Below are 22,813 nucleotides of genomic sequence, written 5' to 3' on the forward strand. Positions count from 1 at the left end.
AAGATCAGACAAGTCATGGTTACCCCAGTTTCGAGGGAGTCTGCAGGGAATCAATGTAAGCGACTGTATTGCCACGACAAAGGATAAAAGTATAGAATGGTGTGTGTCCATGTGTGCATGTCCGAATCAGTTTTTCACCTTTTAGGCTTTTCAGCTGTCTGCCTCGTCTTTATGTGTTGAATTTCTGTGAGCTTCTGTGTGTCTTTGTGTGAATAAATGTGTGTTCTGGTTTTCAGAAGGTTCCTAACTTAGCAGCATGATATAGTTCCTGTTTGGGTCAAATACCTCCGGCCTCTTCAAACAAAAATGCACGCACGGACACACACACACACACACACACACACACACACACACACACACACACACACACACACACACACACTCAGAGGCTCAGCAGGAGCCTCTTTTAATGAAGGTAACCTCCTGGTTTAGGCTTCATGGCAGAGGTGAAGGGTTAAATCTTGGGGAAGTCCAAAAACAAGACCAATTTAGGAAAAATAACAAGACTGAGAGATGGCTGAAAAGGAAAACGTGAAGAGAAAGGAAACTTAAGGAGAAAAAAGAAAGAAGAGGTGCTGAAAACACTTCATTTAAGTTCAGATGAAACTGAATCAGGTGCTTTGGCGCTAAACTGAAGAAGAAAATCCACTCCTTAGTCTCTAAGAAGTCAATTTCCTAGTGGAGAAAAAAACTTGCTGTTTTCTCTCTCTCTCTCTCTCTCTCTCTCTCTCTCTCTCTCTCTCTCTCTCTCTCTCTCTCTCTCTCTCTCTCTCCCTCTCCCTCTCTCGCTGTCTCTCCCTCTCTGTCTGGTGGTCTCAGTGATGAATAGGTTTTAGAGTGGCCTTCTGCACTTCCTCAGGAATCCCACACTCTCCCAAACTGCCAATCAGATGTGTTTGCATGTACCATATATCTGTACATGTGTGTCTCAAAATGTGTGTGCGTGCGTGTGCATGCATGTAATCTTACTGACAATAATCAATTTTCAATTTTCAATATTCAATCATCTCAGTGCTTCACGTCTCACACACACACACACACACACACACATTACTCCAACTGCACCTCTTTCTCTCTGGAGGTGTTTACCATAGGTGCATTACTAAAATTGGAGTAGGGCACTGTATGTCCCCCAGTGAACACGTTAAGTGTGCTTGTAAAGGTATGGTCATTTTATAGTGAGGTTTGTGTGTGGCCGAAACATAGAAGTGCAGACTGTCAAACTGTCAACTCCTCATATATGGGAAACTTACACACTTTTGCTGATTTTTACATGCGATAGGCAGATGTAGAGGTTACACGGCGTTAGCTATACGGTCTTGTGTGTGCCTGCTTGTGTGTGTGTGTGTGTGTGTGTGTGTGTGTGTGTGTGTGTGTGTGTGTGTGTGTGTGTGTGTGTGTGTGTGTGTGTGTGTGTGTGTGTGTGTGTGTGTGTGTGTGTGTGTGTGTGTGTGTGTGTGTGTGTGTGTGAGGAAGGTTAAGTAGGTTTTTGGAGTATTTATTTTTTGTTTTAGAGTTCCAGTGGTTAAAGGAGCGTGGCTGTTTTCCAAACCCCCCTGGTCCTGTGAAAATAGTATCATGATACACTCTATTTGATTCAGACCAGCCAACGTCTGTGTGTGTGTGTGTGTGTGTGTGTGTGTGTGTGTGTGTGTGTGTGTGTGTGTGTGTGTGTGTGTGTGTGTGTGTGTGTGTGTGTGTGTGTGTGTGTGTGTGTGTGTGTGTGTGTGTGTGTGTGTGTGTGTGTGTGTGTGTGTGCGCGCGCGTGCCCACATTGGAGAAGCACATGTGTTTGCATTGTGTGTGTAAAACAGCAAAGGTTAAACCTCTTTTTCATCTACTTTTGTTTGTACAGTCTTATTTCAGGCTCAAGGTGATTGATCTCAACATCAGAGAGTACTGAAGGCACACGTCTGCAAGTGCACATATGTGAATATGTCAAGTGCAGCTGGAAGTCAAGGAAGTAAAATAGAATTTGATTCCCTTTTGTTGATCTTCTGAATTCGGTGCACAAATCAAAAGAAGATGAAAACTTTGTAAAGTTCTGGTCAGCACTTTCAACTTCGGGTCTTTTTTGTACACAATTTCCCAAAGTCAACAAGCTATTTTCATTTGTCTTTTTCGGTAGTCGAGTGGATTCCCATTGAGCGATTGTTGAAAAGAAGTAAAAACTAAAGAATTTGTGCATAGTTGCAGCTTAAAAGCATAATAAGTTTTGTCAGGTTTGAATAAATCAACTTAAAACAAAATATTTCACAACCATTTTTGGGATTAAATTAGGATTTCCCTGAAATGTTGAATTTTCAAAACAGTTTAATTCAGCTGAAAGCCATGAAGCGTGAGCAGCAGTCAATGTTTTCTATTTCTCAGCCAGGATATTCTCTTTTTTTGTCAACTGAAAGACACTGGAAGATCCTTTTCATTTCTCTGGCATGAGATTGTTTCTGAAGATAATATTCATGTGAAAATGTAGTTTCTACATTTACAAACAATTCTTGAGAGTGCGAAGGTTCATGATTTGATCCTCCATCTCACCCTGGCCATGGGTCAAAATGTCTCTCTGCGAGACATTGAATCTCAAGATCCCGAAGGTGTCCGAGGACCTTGAATGGCAGCCTTGTGAGTAAATGTGTGCGTGTCTGTGTGATTGTGTAAGTAAATGGGTGGATGAGTGGTCATGTGAAGTGTGCTGAGAATAATCAAGCGGTAAATGTGCTATAGAACTAAAGTCCTTTTACCATTACGTGCAGCCAGAGTTGCCAGGTGAAAAAATAACCATTACCTATACTGCTCTGACTGAAGTCATTTTTAGAGGCAACACGCCGAGTGTGTATAGAATATGTTAATATGTTAATCTCGTGACCTCACGGAGTGATTCAGATGGATGGCCAACAGTACAACTGCTAACATCTGTCCTCTTGCTAATAAGCAACAGTCACCGGAGAAAGTTTGTTTAAATTTTGCCCGTGTTCCCCTGCTGTCTCAGCTGCCAATCAAAACCACACGGCATGAAAAACTCCCACCGGTTCCAAGGATCAAGAGGATTTTCAGGACATCAGGGCTACAAATGATCATCCTAAAAAAAAAAAAAAAAAAAAAAAAACCTCCTCTGGAAACAGTGTTGTGTTCTTTTCAAACACTTTCTGTATTCTTGGTGGAAAATTACCATCTCAGATGCTGGTTCTGCTAGCAGCAGGTGGAGGCCCGGGAGATGGATGATACCTGCAGTGCTGATTATACCATCACGACTGCAGGAATGTGTGGAATGTGGATGGGCATTAGCTTTTAGCCGATTAGCACGGTGGTAAGCCACAACTGGGGTCAAGAGCTGTAAGGTCAGTGGCTGCAGGTCAGGGTGTTTGTCTGGAACTTGAGTCTCTATTGGCTGCGAACCATGCACTGGGAGACTCTTGAAATCAAGTAGTCTGAGATTCTGTTAAGACGTCTGAGAGTTTGATTTTGAGTCGCTACCATTGACATCCCACACGCACTCTGGTTCAGATGCCTAAATTTATTCCTCATATCTCTGTAGAGTCTCACTTATTTATGTGTGCACATCCTGTGTGCGTGCATGAGTTTGTATGTATTTTTACTCGTGTGTTTGTGTGCATGCGTGTCATAAGCCAAATCTGTGTACGCAGACATTATGGTGTTGAATTTTTATTTTTTAAGTTTTAAGGTCAGGCTAAGGTTATTGTTAGGCAAGTTGTAGCTACAGCTGAATTCACATTCAGCATGCAGGAAATGCCCTCTATAAACAGTGTTTGTTCACTCCTCGGCGCCTTTGTGTGCGTGTGTTTGTGTGTATTCGCATGTGTGCTGTATACGTGTTTCCATTTTTCTTGAATTTTCTTTTACCATGTTTTGTGCTACAGATTACTTAAAGTGGCTGAAAATTAAATCTCTGTAATACCCCAATGCCCATAGTCAGACACATGCACATCCATCACTCACTCCTTAAAAGCAGAGGAGAGAGGGAGTGGGGGGGGGGGGGGGGGGGGGGTATGCGAGGGACAGATGAGTGGGAGTGATGAGAGCAGCAAGCGAAAACTCAGGAGAGGAGGTCACTAGTGCCCCCTACAGACTGGTGCTGCCTTTAAAGCTTGGTCTACCTGACTTGAATGGATTCTCAATGCAGTCAATTGAATTGCGTCTTACTCTTTATGCACGGACACTTCAAGGGAAGTATTTTTTATGTCTCTGAGAAATGAATAGAGACTTCTGATTATATTAAGTGAAGGAGTTCGTCTGTGTGCAAAGGAACTCAATTTTGCAGATGATCTGTCTTTCTCTGAAGTTCCCCCTGCTGCATTTGGTGATTACATCAAGTACTTCTGCCGCAAAGCAAGTGGCTCTGTGACAGCTTGGCTTAACTCTCTGCCACCTTTTTTCTGTTTCCCTTCTCGTCCTTCTCTGCATCTTTGTTGCTGTTCAGAGACCTCAGCGAAAACCAGATTCAGGGGGTCCCACGGAAAGCCTTCAGGGGAGCTGTGGAAATCAAGAACCTGTAAGTAGAACTCTGGCAACACTTCCCTTGCATGCACGTGTGGTTTGTTTGGTTGTGTGTGTGTGCACATGTATGTGTGTACACAGTCATGTGTATGTGTGTGCACACCTATCATTTGCTTTTCAGCATGTTTGCAAATGTGCACACCGTCCATGTGCCACTGCATCAATATTTCATTGTGTTAAATGTCATGTGCCTCCTGCTTGGTGTATTGACTGGCACCGCGGCTCGTTAGCAGCTGTGTGTGTGTGTGTGTGTGTGTGTGTGTGTGTGTGTGTGTGTGTGTGTGTGTGTGTGTGTGTGTGTGTGTGTGTGTGTGTGTGTGTGTGTGTGTGTGTGTGTGTGTGTGTGTGTGTGTGTGTGTGTGTGTGTGTGTGTTTATATTGTTGTCACTTCACTGACATTTCAGTGTTTGCTCTCTTCTTTGTTTTGCCTTGCTCAAAGTTATGATAATTGTTGGCCATTTTGCAGGTAAAGCAATTGCCCTGCGGTAATTCTATAAATATGGATTTTTGGGGGCTATTTCACAGCTTCCTGGATTATTTCCCACACCGGATAATTTTTCAAATGCTTTATAATTATTATTAAAGGGCACGTGTGTGTGTGTGTGTGTGTGTGTGCGTGCGTGCGTGCGTGCGTGCGTGCGTGCGTGCGTGCGTGTGTGTGCCCATCCTAATGCCCGTGTGTGAGTGCATTAAAAATGCGGCTGACAGCACATGATTTACTGTCCTTATGTCTTAATTAAATTGTTTCAGCAAAACGATTCTGAGAAAGTGCAGGGCGAGAGAGAGACAGAGAGAGAGAGACAGAGAGAGAGAGAAGGGGGAAAGAGGTAAAGACCGGCGCATACAAATTAGATGTCAGATAGAACAGAGAAGGAACCGGGAATGGATACAAAGATAAATACATTCAGAAATGCATCTACAAAAGAACAAAGAGCCCAAGAGACAGAACTACAAAAGAGGAAGTGAGTGAGTACGAGGGAGGCAGCAAGAGGTTGTTGATGAGTTGGCTTGGGGGCAGTTGAGGCATTTTCTTCTCTAACTGGCTGTCTGACTTGAATTCCACCTGAAGACATACATAACTGTGAGACCCCCTCACGTCTATATCTCACCTCCCCTTTCTTTTTTCTTTTACTCTTTTGTGTGCATGTATGTGTGCGTGTGGGTGTGAATGCAGCCAGTTGGACTACAACCACATCAGCTGTATTGAGGATGGATCTTTCCGAGCGTTACGCGACCTGGAAGTGCTGTGAGTATCTGTTTTTTCAGTTGCCCGGCGAACAGCAACAGAGCTTTGGTGAATGATGAACACCAACAGCAGCAGGATTTGGAGCCGCTAATATCCTCGTTGACCTTTTAAAGACTGCATTGCCTGTGCAGCTCTTGGAAAAAGGCACTTTCATACATTTTTAAGAGTGGCTCTAATGCCTGCTTCTGTGATATTGCTGCCATCATATGATTCATTTATAAGTCACCAAATCATTCGGGCAGCTTTCCTAAACTCTCTTGTGCTTTCCGGACAATCGTGTTTATGTTTTCAATTAAAAAAAAAACATTTTTATCTAGTACAAACAGATTTGAGTTCAAGCTGTTCAGTTTATACATAAAAAGAACTGAAATCAAAATTACAGATTTTGTGTTCTTTGCTGTCAAAGCACACAGTGCGTATTCACAGGGAGTGTTGTGTCACAATCAAAGTCCCTATTTTCTGTAAGAGCTATCAGCAAATGGGCCATGTGTAATTGCTTCATGATTTAGAGCTAAAAAAGCTCATTTACCACAGACACTGTAGCATCTGTGTATCTGTAGACTTAACAATTCAGGAGGGAATAAAGGCATTAGGTTTTAAAACTGTCTAAAAAAAAAGCTAGACAGAGGGTTCGGTTGGGTTTAATTAAATGTGATGGTTGATAAGGAAGGTAGTTCTCAGGTGGTTTACATGTGGCTAAACTGTAGTTAAAATGCCCTGCTTCAAAAACATCCCCGTAAAAGTCTGGATTTCACTCCGAGCAGAGTTGTGAGGTGTTTCTTAATGGCAAGAAATATCCCAGTGGTGGGAGGGATTCGACCATGTAGGTCCTGCAAAAGTCCTTCTAACGTCCAGAGATTGCACAAATCAAACAACTAACAATTAACCCAATTACCGGTAAATATATTTTTGTTCTCTTTGATCAAAAAGACTACTGATCAATAAAATATATAAAAAAATCAAAGTCCAAATCAGTCAAAAATACTGTATATTCCAGAGTTTTATGGAATTTTTTTATGCATTTTAGGGAAACGCCTACTGTTAGTTTGTCGAGTCCAGATATTGGTTGATTTTAAAGTCATTTTCAGGAATGTGTTTTGGTGTGTGCATAATGACATGTCTAAAAAGAGGAGGATTTCCCAAATGTGTCCTTTTGGAAAGGACTCTTTCCTAGTGCTCAGAAGATCCTTGAGATTGAATGAGTCTTAAATCTAAATTAGTTCTTATGAAAGGTCCTGCAGAAGCCTTCAACTCAAGTAAAAATAAAAAAAAACAACCAAAAAGCTGCAGCTTATGTATGTGACCATGCTTACTGTGCCATTTACTTGGTACAGCACTATTGTGGAAATATGGCAAACAATGAAATTATGTGAACGTGTGTCTTGTGTACTCTGCTGTTTTCTCTTCAGGACCCTCAACAATAACAACATTAGCCGACTGTCTGTGGCCAGTTTCAACCACATGCCGAAGCTCAGGACTTTGTAAGTGGCATGGCTGCATATTTGGCAAACATCATCACCCTGAGGGGAAGGACTCCTCTCATCCGTTCCCATTTGTATGGCTGATTGATTGATCCGTACTCTCTGTCCTCTACCCACCTTGCTCCTGTCTCACCTGTCATCGAATCTATTATGTCTCCTCTCTGATCCAAACCCCCCCCCCCCCCCACTTGTATTCTCACTTGTCTGCCCCCTCCTCAACCTCCCAAATACTCCCCACATCCTCCCTCCTCCTCGTCGCCCCTTGCCTCCATGTCCTCTCCTCTTCTCTCACTCAGTCGTCTGCACTCCAACAACCTGCAGTGTGACTGCCACGTCGCCTGGCTGTCCGAGTGGCTGCGACAGCGCCCCCGCCTGGGTCTCTACACGCAGTGCATGGCCCCTCCACACTTGAGGGGGCACAATGTCGCCGAGGTGCAGAAGAAGGAGTTTGTGTGCGCAGGTAGGCTGAATTTATTGTTTATTTGTTTGCATCCCTGTCTGGTTTGTAAGTTACCTCTGCTTGCTGTTTTATGGTGGCAAACTCCTCTTTTGCTTTGTCTCGTTTGCTCTTTCTTGCTTTGCTCCGCTCATGCTTTTCAAGAGGGGGAAGACAGTAAGTACTCTTCTTCCGTGGCATGGCTTGGCTATACTTCTGAATGCTGTACCTGCTATCATATAAATTGATCAATTTCTCTCTGCAACACCAGCTTAAAAAAATAATATCAGGTCACATCATCTCCGCATTGTTTCTTTCTTCTACTCTGAGTTCCAGCTTTCGTTGTCTTTGGTTTTTCACACCAGGCAGAATCTATTATCCATGGATAAAATTGGCCCTTTGTCTCTGTGTAGGTCACCAGTCATCATCGTATTCGTCCTGCAGTGTGTTACAGTGCCCGGAGTCCTGCACCTGCAGTAACAACATTGTGGACTGCAGAGGGAAGGGTCTGTCAGAAATACCCACCAACCTTCCTGAGACCATAACAGAGATGTAAGACAAGCACGTGTGCACACTCTCTTGACACTGCGTTCACACACAGAAAAACAAATCATGCCTGCACACTTGGCGCAGTGATATTTCTCGTGCTCTTTCACTGCGCGTCTCTCCATTTTTCCTCTTTGTCTCTTCTCACCTTTCTGTTTCACTAGTTATCTGGTGAAATAAAACCACACATCTGTGAAATGAGAAAGCGTGGTCATGCAGCTCGTCCCTGCTTAAGAAAATAATGAAGGAATGAGCAAAAAAGAATTGGCAGATTAATCTGAGGGAAGAAACAGCTCATGTCACTATGTAAAGGCAGCAATCGAGACACGAGAAAAGGATCAGAACTTGCTGATTTTCTTACATTAGGGGCATATGAAATCCCACAAAAGTTCTCAAATCAACCAAGGTTTCTATGTAGATCACATAAAAAAAGAACAAGTGTTGCACAAAATTGTGTACAGATGTAAAAGACACAATTTAACAACAAAGTTGTAACAACAAAGGATGACAAAACACTTGAAATTTGGTTAAAAAAAGAAATATCGCAACTCTCACATTGGGTTAAAAGCCAATGAATAAAGGTCCATAAGATGTCATGTAAAAACAGGCAGTGGAGGAGCCAGCATGACATTCATAGGCAGTCTGTTCCAAAGGTTTAGGACGAGGACGGCAAAAGCTTGCATCAGTGTTTAAGTCTGGATTATAGAAATGTACAGGCAACCTGTGAAAGGAGCTAAGGACTGGACTAATGTGCAGTCACTTTGCCAGCATAGAGACCATTACAAAAGTCCAGTGTGGGAGAAGTAAAAGCATCTATGGCCCTATACATAAATGTCAAAGGGACCCTGGACAAGAACATAAGATAGCAAAAAGGCACTTAACCATGGAGTTTACTGTTTATCCATTTTAATATCACTGTCCATCAACACACCAAGATTTTTCACAGGAGATTGAACAAACTGCTGCAGGTACCCTTAAGTGATAGTAGAAGCACCACAGCCACGACTATCAGGATTTCAGTTTTATATTCATTCAGATTTTCAAAATAATAGATCAATTTAAGCTGTGAGCCACCGAAGCTCAAGACTTTCCATCAGCATACATCAGGAGTTTCGATCTTTCGGTTTTTAAAGCAGATCAATTTGCGTTTCATCTGCACAACAGTATTTTCTAACAATCAGCCATGAATGAGTCCTGTAAAGTGATTAAACAGATCCTAGGATGGACTGCTGAGGGACTATTCTTAAACATAAGAATAACGGACTCAGTATCAGCAGTTATTCAGTTTGTTAAAAGGAAATCCTAATAGTGATTGAAACGTTGTTGTCCAAAAATAACTTGTAACTGTACACATTATGCTGCATCGTCTCAATACCTGACACTTTGAAATGTTTAGCCGGCCCATAATGTGATTGAACAAGATTATAAGACGTTATTTGTTTGATTTTAGACTTGTCAAGAGAATTTCCATCCAGCATGAATCTGATTTTATTGGACTCACGTAACCATTTTAGTTGGGGCAATACAAAAATCCAGACCTCAACGGGATTGTCTTGACTGCAGAGTTTGATTGACTTGTCTGTCACTGACCGAAGGCAGGATTCTTGGCTTGACTTGGAATTGTATTATTATAGCTCGGACTTGACATGGGCTAGCTTTGACAAGCTCTCAGCTTTATTTCATGTTGACAAGACTCACAAACAGGCCTGATTTGAGAACAGTACAGTTATAAAGTGTACACTTTCGATGTAATGCCTCCTTTAAAAATTCAAATAGATGGATTTATCTCCCATTATACTTGTTCTGGATTTTCCTTAATGTTTTTTTTTTTATTTATCTTGAAATCAAATTAATATTACTTGGCTGGAAAGAATAATAGGCTATGGGGCTTGTGTGTAACAAACAAAAGAAGAAATTCAATTCAAAACAAACTCTTTCTGGTGGCGTGTCGTACCATCAAATTCTTTCTTTGCAAATCATGTTCTCGTCACGGTGCCTCAACGTGTGAAATGTTTCCAAAATGGTGGTTTGGGCCTGTTTTCTCTTCCACTTGGCCCCTCCTCCTCTCCTTCTCCATTCCTGGCCAGGCTTGACTTATTTGGCAATGATTGGCGCGGACTCAGACTGGCACTTAATGGACCGCTGCCCAGATAGTTAAGGGTTTGTGCACTTGTGTGTTTGTGTGTCTGTCTCACTTTACACATGTTACAGAGGGCAAAGGATCAGAGAAATGTGACAAACCTTGGCAATGGTCTTCAAAGCGCCTTATCTGGAAATGTTCCCCCCAGCCAGAGCCTCTGGGAAGGAGCAGCAGTCAACAATACGTCGGCGATAGCTCTGTGATGGGGGAATGGTAATGTCGCTCCTCAATGGTCTGTTTTGTATGTTTGGTTCCAGACGACTGGAGCAGAACGCCATCAAGGTGATCCCAGCCGGAGCCTTTTCCCCCTATAAGAAGCTGCGCAGGATGTGAGTCGATGAGGAGATATGTACTGTATATATTCTGCACCCTGTCAACCATTTACAAAAACTTTCACACCCTGTTCTGGGTTGATCCCATTGTTTCTCTCCCTCTGCTCCTCTAATATCTGTGGGGGTTTTTTTGCTTCTGTTTCCTATTTCTTTATTACATCTTTTTTTTTTCTTCTTTTTTTAAATTGCTCGTCTGGTTTTCACAGAGACTTAAGTAACAACCAGATATCAGAACTGGCCTCGGACGCCTTCCAGGGACTGCGCTCCCTCAACTCTCTGTGAGTATTGCGTGATATTTTTATATTTAGGACGCGTGCAGAAAACACAAGGCACACTGCTGTGAGTGTGCTTTGGGGAGTCAGTAATTCTGTCGCAACACAACACAATTTGATGTTTTCACGTTTGATATCAATCCAATCAAACAGTTCACAATTCCAAGATGTCAGAACCAGTCAGACGACCAATATGAGGAAGGAAAGTGACAAACCTAAACATTTACCCGATCAAATCTGCTCAAAACACGTGCCTCGTTTAGCCAATTATCAGTCCATCACTTCATTATGTTTCGATGATGGAGTTTCACACTACTGGCAAATTCAGAACATATTTCTGACAAGTCAAAAGGTCTAGCCAAGCAGTCTCAGCAACCGAATTTAATGTAAACCCCTCATTACACAGAGAAATTACACCTCCTACTGAAGGTGCAACTTCAGCTAAGAAATAAGTCTGCCTACGAGATGCAATCAGCAAGGTACACGACTACATCTTTGAAAATAGAAAAACAAACCTGATTTAGGTTTTTCTCCCTGCGATCTCTCCCAGGGTGTCAAAACAGTCATTTCAGTTCAACTTCATCTTGGGGCTAGGATGAAGCCAAGTCTGTCGGGTTATGGGGAAGGTGGCAATTGTTTGTTGTCACAGTGAAGCACCAAACTGTGCAAAATGCATATTTGACATAGAGCAGAGGCCACATTGCATTTTGTGCAGTATGGTGCTGCTTCATGGCAACTTGCCCACTCACAGTGCCTCGAAAACATGTGATCTTTTTGGCCCGTGCCAACACGGTCAGTGCTCCTTTCCCCCCTGACTCGCTAGATTTGGCTCCTCGTGACTTTTTTTTTCCCTTCCCCAAGATGAAGTTCAAGCTGAAGGGATGTCACTTTCACGCCATGGAAGCGATCCAGAGCGAATCACAGATGGTGCTTGACACTCACTTGGAAGAAAATGACAAAAAGTCTTCCATTGAGCGTTCCAAGCATGGCAGGAGCACTGCGAGCCGTGTGTCGCTGCACCAAGCAACTACTTTGGGGGAGATTGCAGCAAATCTTAAATCCGCTACATTTTTCCTTTTCAAAGGTGCATTCCTGGACTATTTTATCAAACCATGCGTTGTGATGTTGTCGGCGACATTTTCAATAATAACAATTTACCATTTGCCAACCGAATCTAAGAAATGGTGATTGTCCTTTCGTAGCTTATTGATCTCTCTGGACTGAGCAGATCTGCAAACCTATGGATTTCTCAGCATTATTTCACATATATCACATTTTTGGATTTTAAAAAATGGCGACGTCGTCTCGCTGGCCTTATCTACAGCCTCAATCTCAGGTCGATCCATCTGCGTTGCGTGTGAAGCTTTGTGAAGAGAGACGGAGAGGGAGTGAGGCATGTGGAGTTGTTTCATGAAGGAGTTATATTAAGGTCTCGTCTCTCCAAAGTCAATAATTCATAAATGCTGAATTGCTGAATGGAGAATTCTGCCACCTCATTACACATTCACCACAGAGAGAATGGGGCGCACAGATTCATGCTGACACACCACATACAGTATGGCGATCACATTAGGCTGCTCAGTGTGCACATTGTGTGCCGGCGTTTGGTCAGAGTGGTTGTAAATGAGCCATCAGTTACATCTCTACATGCGTGTGCTTGGATGCACAGAGCGGCACTCGCGTCAGGCATAAATGAAGCGTTCGCTGCCCACGTCGTGTGTTTCCCCGATGTCAGGTCTCCCGGGGACCTCCACTCAGCGCAATGAAATAAAATACAATCTAAAACACGTTTCCAAGTCTGCTTGAATATACACAACAAGTGAGTGTGGCGAGTAAAGATGACTGATAACTCCTCCTCGGCGCCTTGGTGTGTGTGTGTGTGTGTGTGTGTGTGTGTGTGTGTGTGTGTGTGTGTGTGTGTGTGTGTGTGTGTGTGTGTGTGTGTGTGTGTGTGTGTGTGTGTGTGTGTGTGTGTGTGTGTGTGCGCGCGTGTGCGTGTAAAGCGATGGCGATCTCAGTCTCGACCTGTTTGTTTATCAGATGTGTTTATTTAAAGCTTTTCTCCGCATAAAAGCATGAATTCCTCAGATTGCAGACGCAGCCAGATTTCAGATTTACAGACTTGTTATATTTTTTCAGCCAAAGTGTTCACACACAAATTCAGGCTCGTACTGGTTGAGCTTTATTGAGATAATGTAGCCCTTCTGCTTTTTTGTTCATCCGCATTCAATATCTAGCAATTCTGACAATATTAATGTGTGTTTGACAGTAATGAGAAGCTCATGTTATAAATGAGTGATATGTTGTCTCGGTTTTCTGTTAGTTTTTTTTAAAATGTTCTCAATATTATAAACATCCTCGGGTAGCGTTCTGCCACGTGACTCAGACCCTCCGCAGATCTCAGAGGAGTTTGTTAAGATAAACATTTTAATCATGTTTCTTCAAATTGGAGGGCACAAGTGTGATACTCGAATAAACGAACGGTTCAACTAAAATATGCATCACATCCTAACACGTCACCTGTCCACCGCTTTTCACCTCAGGCGATAAAATTCGAACCCTTCAATTCAGTCAGGTAATCACTAATCACTAATCATGTATGAATCCAAATAAATAAATCTCTGAAGTAAATAGTGAGTTTCAATTCAGTATGGAAAATTACAGAAGACAGCTAAAGTGATTAAACTGTAAGTGGTTCAAAATTGTAGTGTTTGTAATTGTCCCTAATCTGTTAAAAAGATGTTGGGGGTATTAATAGCAAATGAATGTATTGAAGTTTAAATGTTGTGTTATCTTTATTTTGAATGTTGTGTATGTTTTAGGGCTTCAGATGAACTTCATCTCATGAATATGGGCCAAACCAGCTATTTTATCTCTTTTGAAGATTGCTCACATTTGCTGAATAACAACTTGGAAATAAAGTGGTTATATAACACTGCTTCTCCCAACTACATTTAGCACATTTCAATCGAAATGGTTAAAACAAATTACTGAGGAAACACTTCCAGAGGATATTTTTTTATTATGTTCCTTTACTTCCAATACCTCTACCTCTTATTGTATTCATTTGTTTGTGCATTTGTTGGGACTTTTACTTGTGTTACACATCAAATACCAAATGTAGGTGCAGGTTATTGTTTGTTTGTTTGTTTGTTTGGTATTAAAAATGTAAATACAACTTTTCTCTTGTTGATTTTGTAATACGAATAGTAATTTAGAAAATCAAACATCATGATGTCAGGTTGTGTAAACTCAAAATGTAATTCAAGTAGAGCTGCATTGCTGACATGCTGGAAAAAGAGTTGGAGACAATTACTGACTGGGATATTTGTAGTTCTGAGAAATCCCTCATGCCTACAACTTCAAATTACATCTTTCACCAAAGGCAGCATTAAATCGATGTCAGTGACAATGAGACATGAGTGTCCCATTTATCCGTCACACATTGTCAAAGGATGTATAGTCAGTTTCATATGGCAGACACACTTTCCCATACAGCATTCAGGAAATGTTTTTTTTTTTAGAATAACCCAAAGAAGATATATTGTGTGCATAAAGAAACCCTTGATAAGAAACATCTGCCAGGAGGGGACGAGGGAAGTGAGAATAGGTTTAACTGTCGGTACAGTGAGGAGTGTTAATATTAATGTTATTACTCGGTGATACTGTACGTGTGGCCTGACTCATAACTTATTAATATAATGTTTGTTCTCTGCAGGGTACTATATGGGAACAAGATCACTGAGATTTCCAAAGGGCTGTTTGAGGGATTGTTTTCTCTGCAGCTTCTGTGAGTATACATGCACACACATTCAAACTCTGCAGCCAAGAGCTCACATCTGCATTTCATTTATATTCAGCTGAAAAGTGCTTATCTCAAACATAGTCGTCCGAGTGGAGAACAACGTGATTGAAGGCCGTCATCACTGACCCCTTTTCTTGGTTTCAGGTTACTGAACGCCAACAAGATTGCGTGTCTGCGTGTCGATGCCTTTCAGGACCTTCACAACCTCAATCTGCTGTCACTGTATGACAACAAACTCCAGACCATCGCCAAGGGGACTTTCTCCTCACTGAGAGCCATACAAACGCTGTATGTACACACACTCTCACACACACACACACACACACACACACACCAGAGGTAAATAAAATGTAAAAAGTTTCTGTTGGCCAGCATCTGAACCGACTGCTGCCGTAAACAAAAATCAATTACATTTCTGGATGAGCTCTGCAGGGGAAAAAAAAACTCCTTCTAAAGGAAAACACACAAATGTAATTGTGAAGCAGCTTTTGTTTGATTTGTTGTTCCTACTTGTTAACGAAGACATTTCTCAGCAAACGTTTGGGTTTGCTGCCAGTTTTTTTGAATTAAAGTCTCCTATTAATCAAAATCAAGTATTTATTCTCACTGTGGCGTTCTGAAAATTGCACAGTCACCATGTATCTTGTGCATACAAATTAAAAGAGGCCATATTTTATACAAGGAGACTAACTCTGAGCCTCTGTCACTACTTATCATTGCGATGGAGTGAAAATGGAGTGATTTGTAAATTCATGAGTCTGCAGGCTCGGAAGGAAGACAATTGTAGGCAGTTTAAGTTTATTCCAATTTTTCAAGGAAAAACTGACTTTGAACAGTGATGAGCTTCAAGAAAATCAGCAGTCTCTCGTCTGTATGAAAAACTGCTTGAAGCATTAAGGAAATGATGACTGGATGAAAGAGAAGAAATCGTATCGTATAAGTACTAAATTATAATCAAGTAAAACCGGCTAACCATGTCTAGCATACCATAGCAGAATATCAGATGGTTTATTACAATGTTTTAAATCAATAATAAAGAGACTAAATCATGGTTTACAGCTTGTACTAACTTCGAGTAACAGGAATTTGTTTGGTTTTAAGTGAGAACTGCTTTTTCTTAACTGCTTCAAAGTATGCAGAATCAGTTATGTGTTGCATAACGTTGCATGCATACAGTGAAATGGTTTTCTGTTAAAGACAAAAGCAGTCAAAACATTCTGGTTGAGCTGTGCTCAGAGAGAAACAGACAGCTCTGAAAGACAAAAACCCACCAACCAACAAGACTACATTTTATTCCCTGATTCTCCCTCATGCTTTCAAGGCAGACGTTATAAAATGTCCCTGACGAGAGGAAACCGTGGAGAAAAAAAAAACTTTATTCCCTCTGATGTCAGGCTGCTTAACACAGACAAAATGATTCTTTAATGACTGAGTTGTTTCTCTTTCATCGTTGACTATTTATTGCCTCGTGATGTCTCATTGATAGTCTGTTTATTACCGCTTTCCATGCTTTTCACACATTTAAGGATTTGTCAGACCACATTTTTAACGTCTTAACTTCTTAAAATATTTGAGCATTTTAACTGCAGTGATTGGCAGTTGTCTGTTGTTGATGAGGATGATGTCTATAACCTGCAGGCTGTGATGAAAGTGCTCATAAGGGATAAATAAAGTTGTCTGAACTGAACTGAACTAAAGTAAGAAACTGAAAGATGCCCTGAAGTGACTCATATCCTATAAGAAAGTTACTTTATGCTCACCCACATTCACAGTATATTACCATATTTATTACTGTTGCTGTGCAGTTGTGAGTCGTTACATTTATGCTATTTTTCAATAATGAGCATGAACGGTGAACTGGAAATGAATGACTTGCCCACATCGCCTCCTTCATTGCTGCAAAGGTGTCAGCTGTAGCATTTTTCATAAATGTATTTGACTTTCTGTTTGGATGTGGTCTCATTTCTATGTTTATCACTGCACGTGTGTGTGTGTGTGTGCGTGTGTGTGTGTGTGTGTGTGTGTGTGTGTGTGTGTGTGTGTGTGTGTGTGTGTGTGTGTGTGTGTGTGTGTGTGTGTGTGTGTGTGTGTGTGTGTGTGTGTGTGTGTGTATACAACATAGCATACAAAAGAGGAATCTGAATTTGTACATTTATAGTACAATTAATGCTGGCAGATACACATCCTGTGAATGTTAAATGTTCACTAGACTGCCTGTCAATCTTTAGTTTGCAGCAGCTGGTAACAAACTTGTAAATAAACTCTTTACACTGACTGAATTCAACTGATTTTAGATTGCAGCTATACGGAATTGCTGTTCATAGAGAAACTACATAAAGAATACCATTAAGAGGACTACAGGGATATTTGCTGACATTCACACGTCTCACTGTTGTCATAAATGCATTGTTGTCATATATACAAGCAGCTTATTTTTCTACCGAACCTAGAAGATTTAACAGTTTTAATAAGTTTCATCAGAATTGTTCTTTTGCTGTGTTTTTAACCCCATTAGACATCCATTGAAATCGGAAACATAAAAAAAAGCTTGAGCTTGACACTCATTACTTTCATGCACAAAAACAATGGTAGAGCTCTAGAGCTGCTTTCTCTCTGTGTCATGAAGCCTCATCTATAAAGTTTACTTACGCACACAATGCGTCCTGAAAAATGCGTACGTCACTTCCCATGCAAACTTTGTGAGAAAGAAAAAAACCGTATTGCAGGAGAGTGTGTGTACTGGTAAACCAACTTTGAACCTTGCTCACGCACATTTTGGAGCGGGGGAAGACTGGCAGTGCGTGACTGGTGAGGTAGTGAATCGAGGCCAGATTCATGTCAGACAGTCAATGCCATCACATATTAGACTTATTGATCCACGTAATCATAAGCAGCCACGCTGCAGTGTCATACTGTCGATGTGGTTCTTCCATGAGACATTAGGCCGAATACTGAATTTGCAGAACAATGTTCATCTGCTATACTTTCAGCTTCAAATGATAGCACAGTGGATAGCACAGATTGATTATCAACTGTGACAAGGTGTGTAAAAAAAAAATCAGTCTAATTTCTGAGTAAGCATGTGCATAGCGGGAGGACAGCGCTGTGGATGCGCTGGTACAGCCAGGTGCTGGGGACAGACAACCTCCACCACCGCTGCCACCTCTAGTGACTGAGGACACAAGACATGGTCCACTGAGCCTTTTCACAAGTCCCGTTTGAAATATTTATTTTATACATTTAATAAACAGGTTTAAAGGTACTTGATCAGGCTCGTGTCTGCTGTGGTCTCCACCAAATCTGTCTGCTTCCTTCTGTCCGCTTCCTTTTCCTCGTCTTTTCTCTCAGGACTTAGCGTCAAATGCCGTCAATCAGCAGGATTGATTGAGATGCAAAAATATTGACGAGGCACTTTGTATTTGCCATTTATGGTAGAATGTGGGTGTATTGAGGGCGGGAGATGAACTGCACAACCTTCCAGGTGGATTGTGATCTATAAAGGGAGAGTGCGTGCGTTTTACTGATTGTATGTAAATGTACATTTTTAGTAGGAATCCTTTGCAATGTTTTTTAGAGGAGGCCCCTGGCCACTGAGCTGATTTTTCGCTGAAGCATTAAAACTGTTGTAACAGTTACTAGTCGAATAAACTGATGTTTACTGGGAGATGAGCAACTCATTAATCCTGAACTGAATCATAAAAGCATCATGAATAATTCCACTTGGACTCACGAGTGCATGAATATGTTTATTTCAGAAGCATTATATGTCATCGTCCTCTAAATAACTGATGTATGTTTATCTGAAATGAGAGAATCGCAGCTGTGTGGCAGCGACACTACAATAGTACAGCAACGTATACATGTTTTTTTAAAAAGGCCTAATTGAGGGAGATAATAAAAAGTAGTCCAAGAGTTACTTTCTCAAGTAACTAAATTGAAATAATTAACGTGTCCTTCCAGGTGTTTTCATTCTGCCATTTATCAGGAGTTTTTAGTGAGTTTGTCACTTATTATTGAAACGCACTAATAACTGTTTACTCAATAACATGAACAGTATATTTACAATCCCAAAAGGATGAAGAAATATATTCTCTGTTTTTAATCATGGGACAAATAATGATTTATGTCTCTGCAAACACAACATCATTGCACATTTGTCATGCACAAGTATGAAACTTGTTTACCGGATTGTGATCTAACAGGTGGTGTTTATCTGTGTTTTTGTACGTTTTGTGTGTGTGTGTGTGTGTGTGTGTGTGTGTGTGTGTGTGTGTGTGTGTGTGTGTGTGTGTGTGTGTGTGTGTGTGTGTGTGTGTGTGTGTGTGTGTGTGTGTGTGTGTGTGTGTGTGTGTGTGTGTGTGTGTGTGCGTGCGTGGGGGGGGGGGGATCAGTCACTTAGCCCAAAACCCATTTATCTGTGACTGCCATCTGAAGTGGCTGGCGGACTACCTGCAGGACAATCCCATTGAGACAAGCGGCGCCCGCTGCACCAGCCCGCGGCGGTTAGCCAACAAAAGGATCGGACAGATCAAGAGCAAGAAGTTCCGCTGCTCAGGTACAAAGCCTCCCACACACACACACACACACACACACACACACACACACACACACACACACACACACACACACACACACACACACACACACACACACACACACATTCACTATAGCAGATGTATTGCAGACATCCGCATTCAATCCCCCCTTGAGACGAGTTCTTTTTACGTTCGATTATTCAAACATGAACGCACAGATTGCCACATATAAAATTCAAGACACACTGTCCTCTCTCTGCTCTCATTCTGTGTCTTCCTGCTGGGACTTTCCCTCAGCCTCCCTCTACTAACCTCAACTCCCTGTTTTTAATCAGTTTTGGTATCGCACATATTTTTACACACTCGCACACGCCCAGAGTCTCTTGAGTAAACAGTGAGAGCTTTATTTTAGTCTAGCATTTGGTTTGTTTTGCTGTTTCTGTTTTTTTGGGGGGTTTTTTTGTTTTGTTTTTTTCATTGTACGCCCTCTCTCTCTCTCTCTCTCCATTAGCAAGGGAACAGTATTTCATCCCAGGTATTGTACATTCAGCATGTCTGTGCGCGCGCGTGTGTGACACACTGTCAGTTTATTCACGCCGGATGCTGCACCCTCACACACCCTTGACACTTGGAGTGACTTGCCTTGACTGACATCTTTTGAATGCCAAAATATTTTTTTTTCTAATGGCCTAACACACGTCTCAGTGCATCACGTCTTGACAGCCACCGGATAACCACACGCTTATCCTTGCACGGGGTTTACAATGGTAGCCATAACCTTGACTTTCAAAGGAGAAAAACAATGGTGTTAATAAGCCCAGGTCACTGTCAGCTGGGTGTGTGAGACTATAAATGAAAACGCGCTGGTCGAGCGATCACAGAGACGATATTCAATACTATTCCTCCTCGCGTCTTAGCACTTCTAATGATAGCTAATGTATGACCATGTGTCCGTGAGCATCTGCGTCTGTTTCTTTCACTGCAGAACATCAAAAGGTCACACAGTTACCATGCTCAGAGGGGTGCTGGGAAATATGTAAATCAGACATGCATATGAGATCAGTAGCAGGGCTAAAGGCGGTCATTACCATGGCGGCACAGAGGAGTCGTGGTGTGTGCTGGATGAGAGCGAGTGTGTGTGCATGTGTGTCCTCACTGCAGTCATTAACTCTGAAGCTCACCGGGGGGACAGAGGTTTCAAAGTCTAGATACCACATACAGGGCAAAGCTGAATAATTTAAGAACATTTGCGGGTGAAAAGTTGAATAAACATGTTTTATTCTGTGGCACAACCTTGGTGTAGTGTCGTAGATCAATACATTCAACATTTCCTGGCTTAGTTTGCATTGCGTACTTTATTCTTCTGTTGAAAAAAAAAAGACACTTTCATTCCAGTCGTTGTTTTTTGTGGTGTTGTGAGGATTCAAAATACTTCAGTGACTGTTGGTTAAAGACATCAACAAAAAAAAACAAAAAAACTACACCAAGTCATGTATTTGAGTTTTGGAATATTTAAAGTTAACTATGTCCACACACGTGACTCATTCACGCGGTTACAGTATATGTGCTTTTTGTCTCTCGCAATCTCCCAAACATGAGTTTGAATTGGTTGCGCTTCAAGCCAAACAAGGCTGTGATGTATGTTGGATGAGTGCGTCCATCCGGCGTCATGTGACGCCAGCATGATTCCCACTATTCACAAGTCATTAGTCCTTTAAATGACTCACTGCCTGGGGACTGCACACGAATTGCAGCTCAAATTGCAGCTTTTTTCCTTGGTTTTTCATCAGCTTCTCCCCCCCCCCCCCCCCCCCCCCCTCTCCTGTTCAAATAAACGAGTGAAATCCCTTCTTCTTTCTCCTAATGCCTTTCTAACACACTCAGGAGTACACCATGCCGGATGTAAGTAGCACACACACAAACACACACGGTTCATCGTCACCTCTGAATCCCTCACCTCTCGTCCCTGAGCTGGCCTCTGACCTCTGATCTCGAGCAGTGACCTTTACCCCCTCTGTGACTCCCCGTGTCTCGTTATTTGCCAACGAGTGTGACAATGTACGATCTACACTTGCGCACACGATGATTTATGTTCTTTTTTTCTTGTTCGTGTGTGTGTGTGTGTGTGTGTGTGTGTGTGTGTGTGTGTGTGTGTGTGTGTGTGTGTGTGTGTGTGTGTGTGTGTGTGTGTGTGTGTGTGTGTGTGTGTGTGTGTGTGTGTGTGTGTGTGTGTGTGTGTGTGTCGTACTCAGACGTTAAGGCTTCTCTTGCATTCAGTGCTGCTGTAACTCTCCTCCCACTCCTTTCTAACAGCCGCCTTGTTCCTACCTCTCTCCTCTGTGAGTTTAGACGTTTGTAGATTTTCCTGCCTCCCTCCTCCTTCTCTGCCGCTCTGCTGTACCTTCCACCTTCTCTGAGCTGCTCCTGTGCTCCTCCTTCTTTACTGTTTCTCACACCTCTCTCTTTGCTGCAATTTATTCCAAACTGTTCAGCAGCATCTTCTTCTTCTTCTTCTTTTTTTTTATTTCCTTCAATTTTTTTCTTCTTTTTCAGCTGACTATATATCCTGCTTTCTTTTTCTGTTTCTTCTCTCTTATTATTCTCTTAATTTCATATCATTCACCTTCCTTTTCCTTTTTTCCCCCACCTATCTTCCTGTTTGCCCTCTTTTCTCCTTCACTGTGTGCTCTTCCTTCCTACCTTGTCCTCCACCCTTCTTTTCATCCCTTCTCCTAAAGAACAAAGTACTGCAGAGTAAAATCCTACTTTGACAACCACCTATGCTCCTGTCATTTGTTTTACCTTGTAATCCTCTCCACCTAATCCTCTTTTTCATCCATCGTACTTTCTATCTCCAGCCCTTTGATCCACTTCTTTTTTTCTAAGGTTTTCCCATCTCCTCTCCTCTCCTCTCCTCTCCACTCCTCTCCTCTCCACTCCTCCGCCTCCTCCTCCTCCTCCCTCGGTCTTCCCACCCCTGTGTTCCAGCGGAGGAGCAGTCAGTCAGCAGGTTGTTCCTTTGTGCTTGATCTAACCATGTGGCTGCCAGGTTCCTATAGTGGAACATGGTTCTGTCAAGCACCATGGAACGGCCCTGCAAAACCCTACAGCATGGCCGAGACGCAAGAGACAGCACACTTCCTGTCGCTTCCCACAAAACTCTGTGTGTGTGTGTGTGTGTGTGTGTGTGTGTGTGTGTGTGTGTGTGTGTGTGTGTGTGTGTGTGTGTGTGTGTGTGTGTGTGTGTGTGTGTGTGTGTGTGTGTGTGTGTGTGTGTGTGTGTGTGTGTGTGTGTGTTTGCCTGTTTAACCGTCTTTGAGTCTGTGCAGTATGATCGATGATGGTGTGTAAGCCGCTTTCTGCTGTGATCTCATTTTAGATGGCGTTTTATTCATGCCGCTGCAGTTTCTTACACTAACAGTGTCTTTGTAGTTTGACAGGACAGAAAACTTCGATGTGTGTGTGTGTGTGTGTGTGTGTGTGTGTGTGTGTGTGTGTGTGTGTGTGT

The 22,813-nt window shown here is 42.1% G+C and overlaps 1 protein-coding gene across 1 annotated transcript in view; it reads left to right on the forward strand.

The window, feature by feature from the left end:
• Positions 1-22,813, forward strand: part of slit2 (slit homolog 2) — a gene marked incomplete at its 5' end in the record, with an annotated part of 93,502 nt that overhangs the window by 48,578 nt on the left and 22,111 nt on the right. Inside the window, 10 exons of the mRNA XM_080520772.1 lie at positions 4,436-4,507; positions 5,687-5,758; positions 7,168-7,239; positions 7,536-7,699; positions 8,089-8,227; positions 10,619-10,690; positions 10,900-10,971; positions 14,684-14,755; positions 14,915-15,058; positions 19,162-19,325. Coding sequence (XP_080376898.1) covers positions 4,436-4,507; positions 5,687-5,758; positions 7,168-7,239; positions 7,536-7,699; positions 8,089-8,227; positions 10,619-10,690; positions 10,900-10,971; positions 14,684-14,755; positions 14,915-15,058; positions 19,162-19,325 — 1,043 coding nt within the window. The remainder of the gene's footprint in view (positions 1-4,435; positions 4,508-5,686; positions 5,759-7,167; positions 7,240-7,535; positions 7,700-8,088; positions 8,228-10,618; positions 10,691-10,899; positions 10,972-14,683; positions 14,756-14,914; positions 15,059-19,161; positions 19,326-22,813) is intronic.

Source organism: Blennius ocellaris (genome assembly GCF_963422515.1).
Source record: "Blennius ocellaris genome assembly, chromosome: 3".
NCBI lineage: Eukaryota > Metazoa > Chordata > Actinopteri > Blenniiformes > Blenniidae > Blennius > Blennius ocellaris.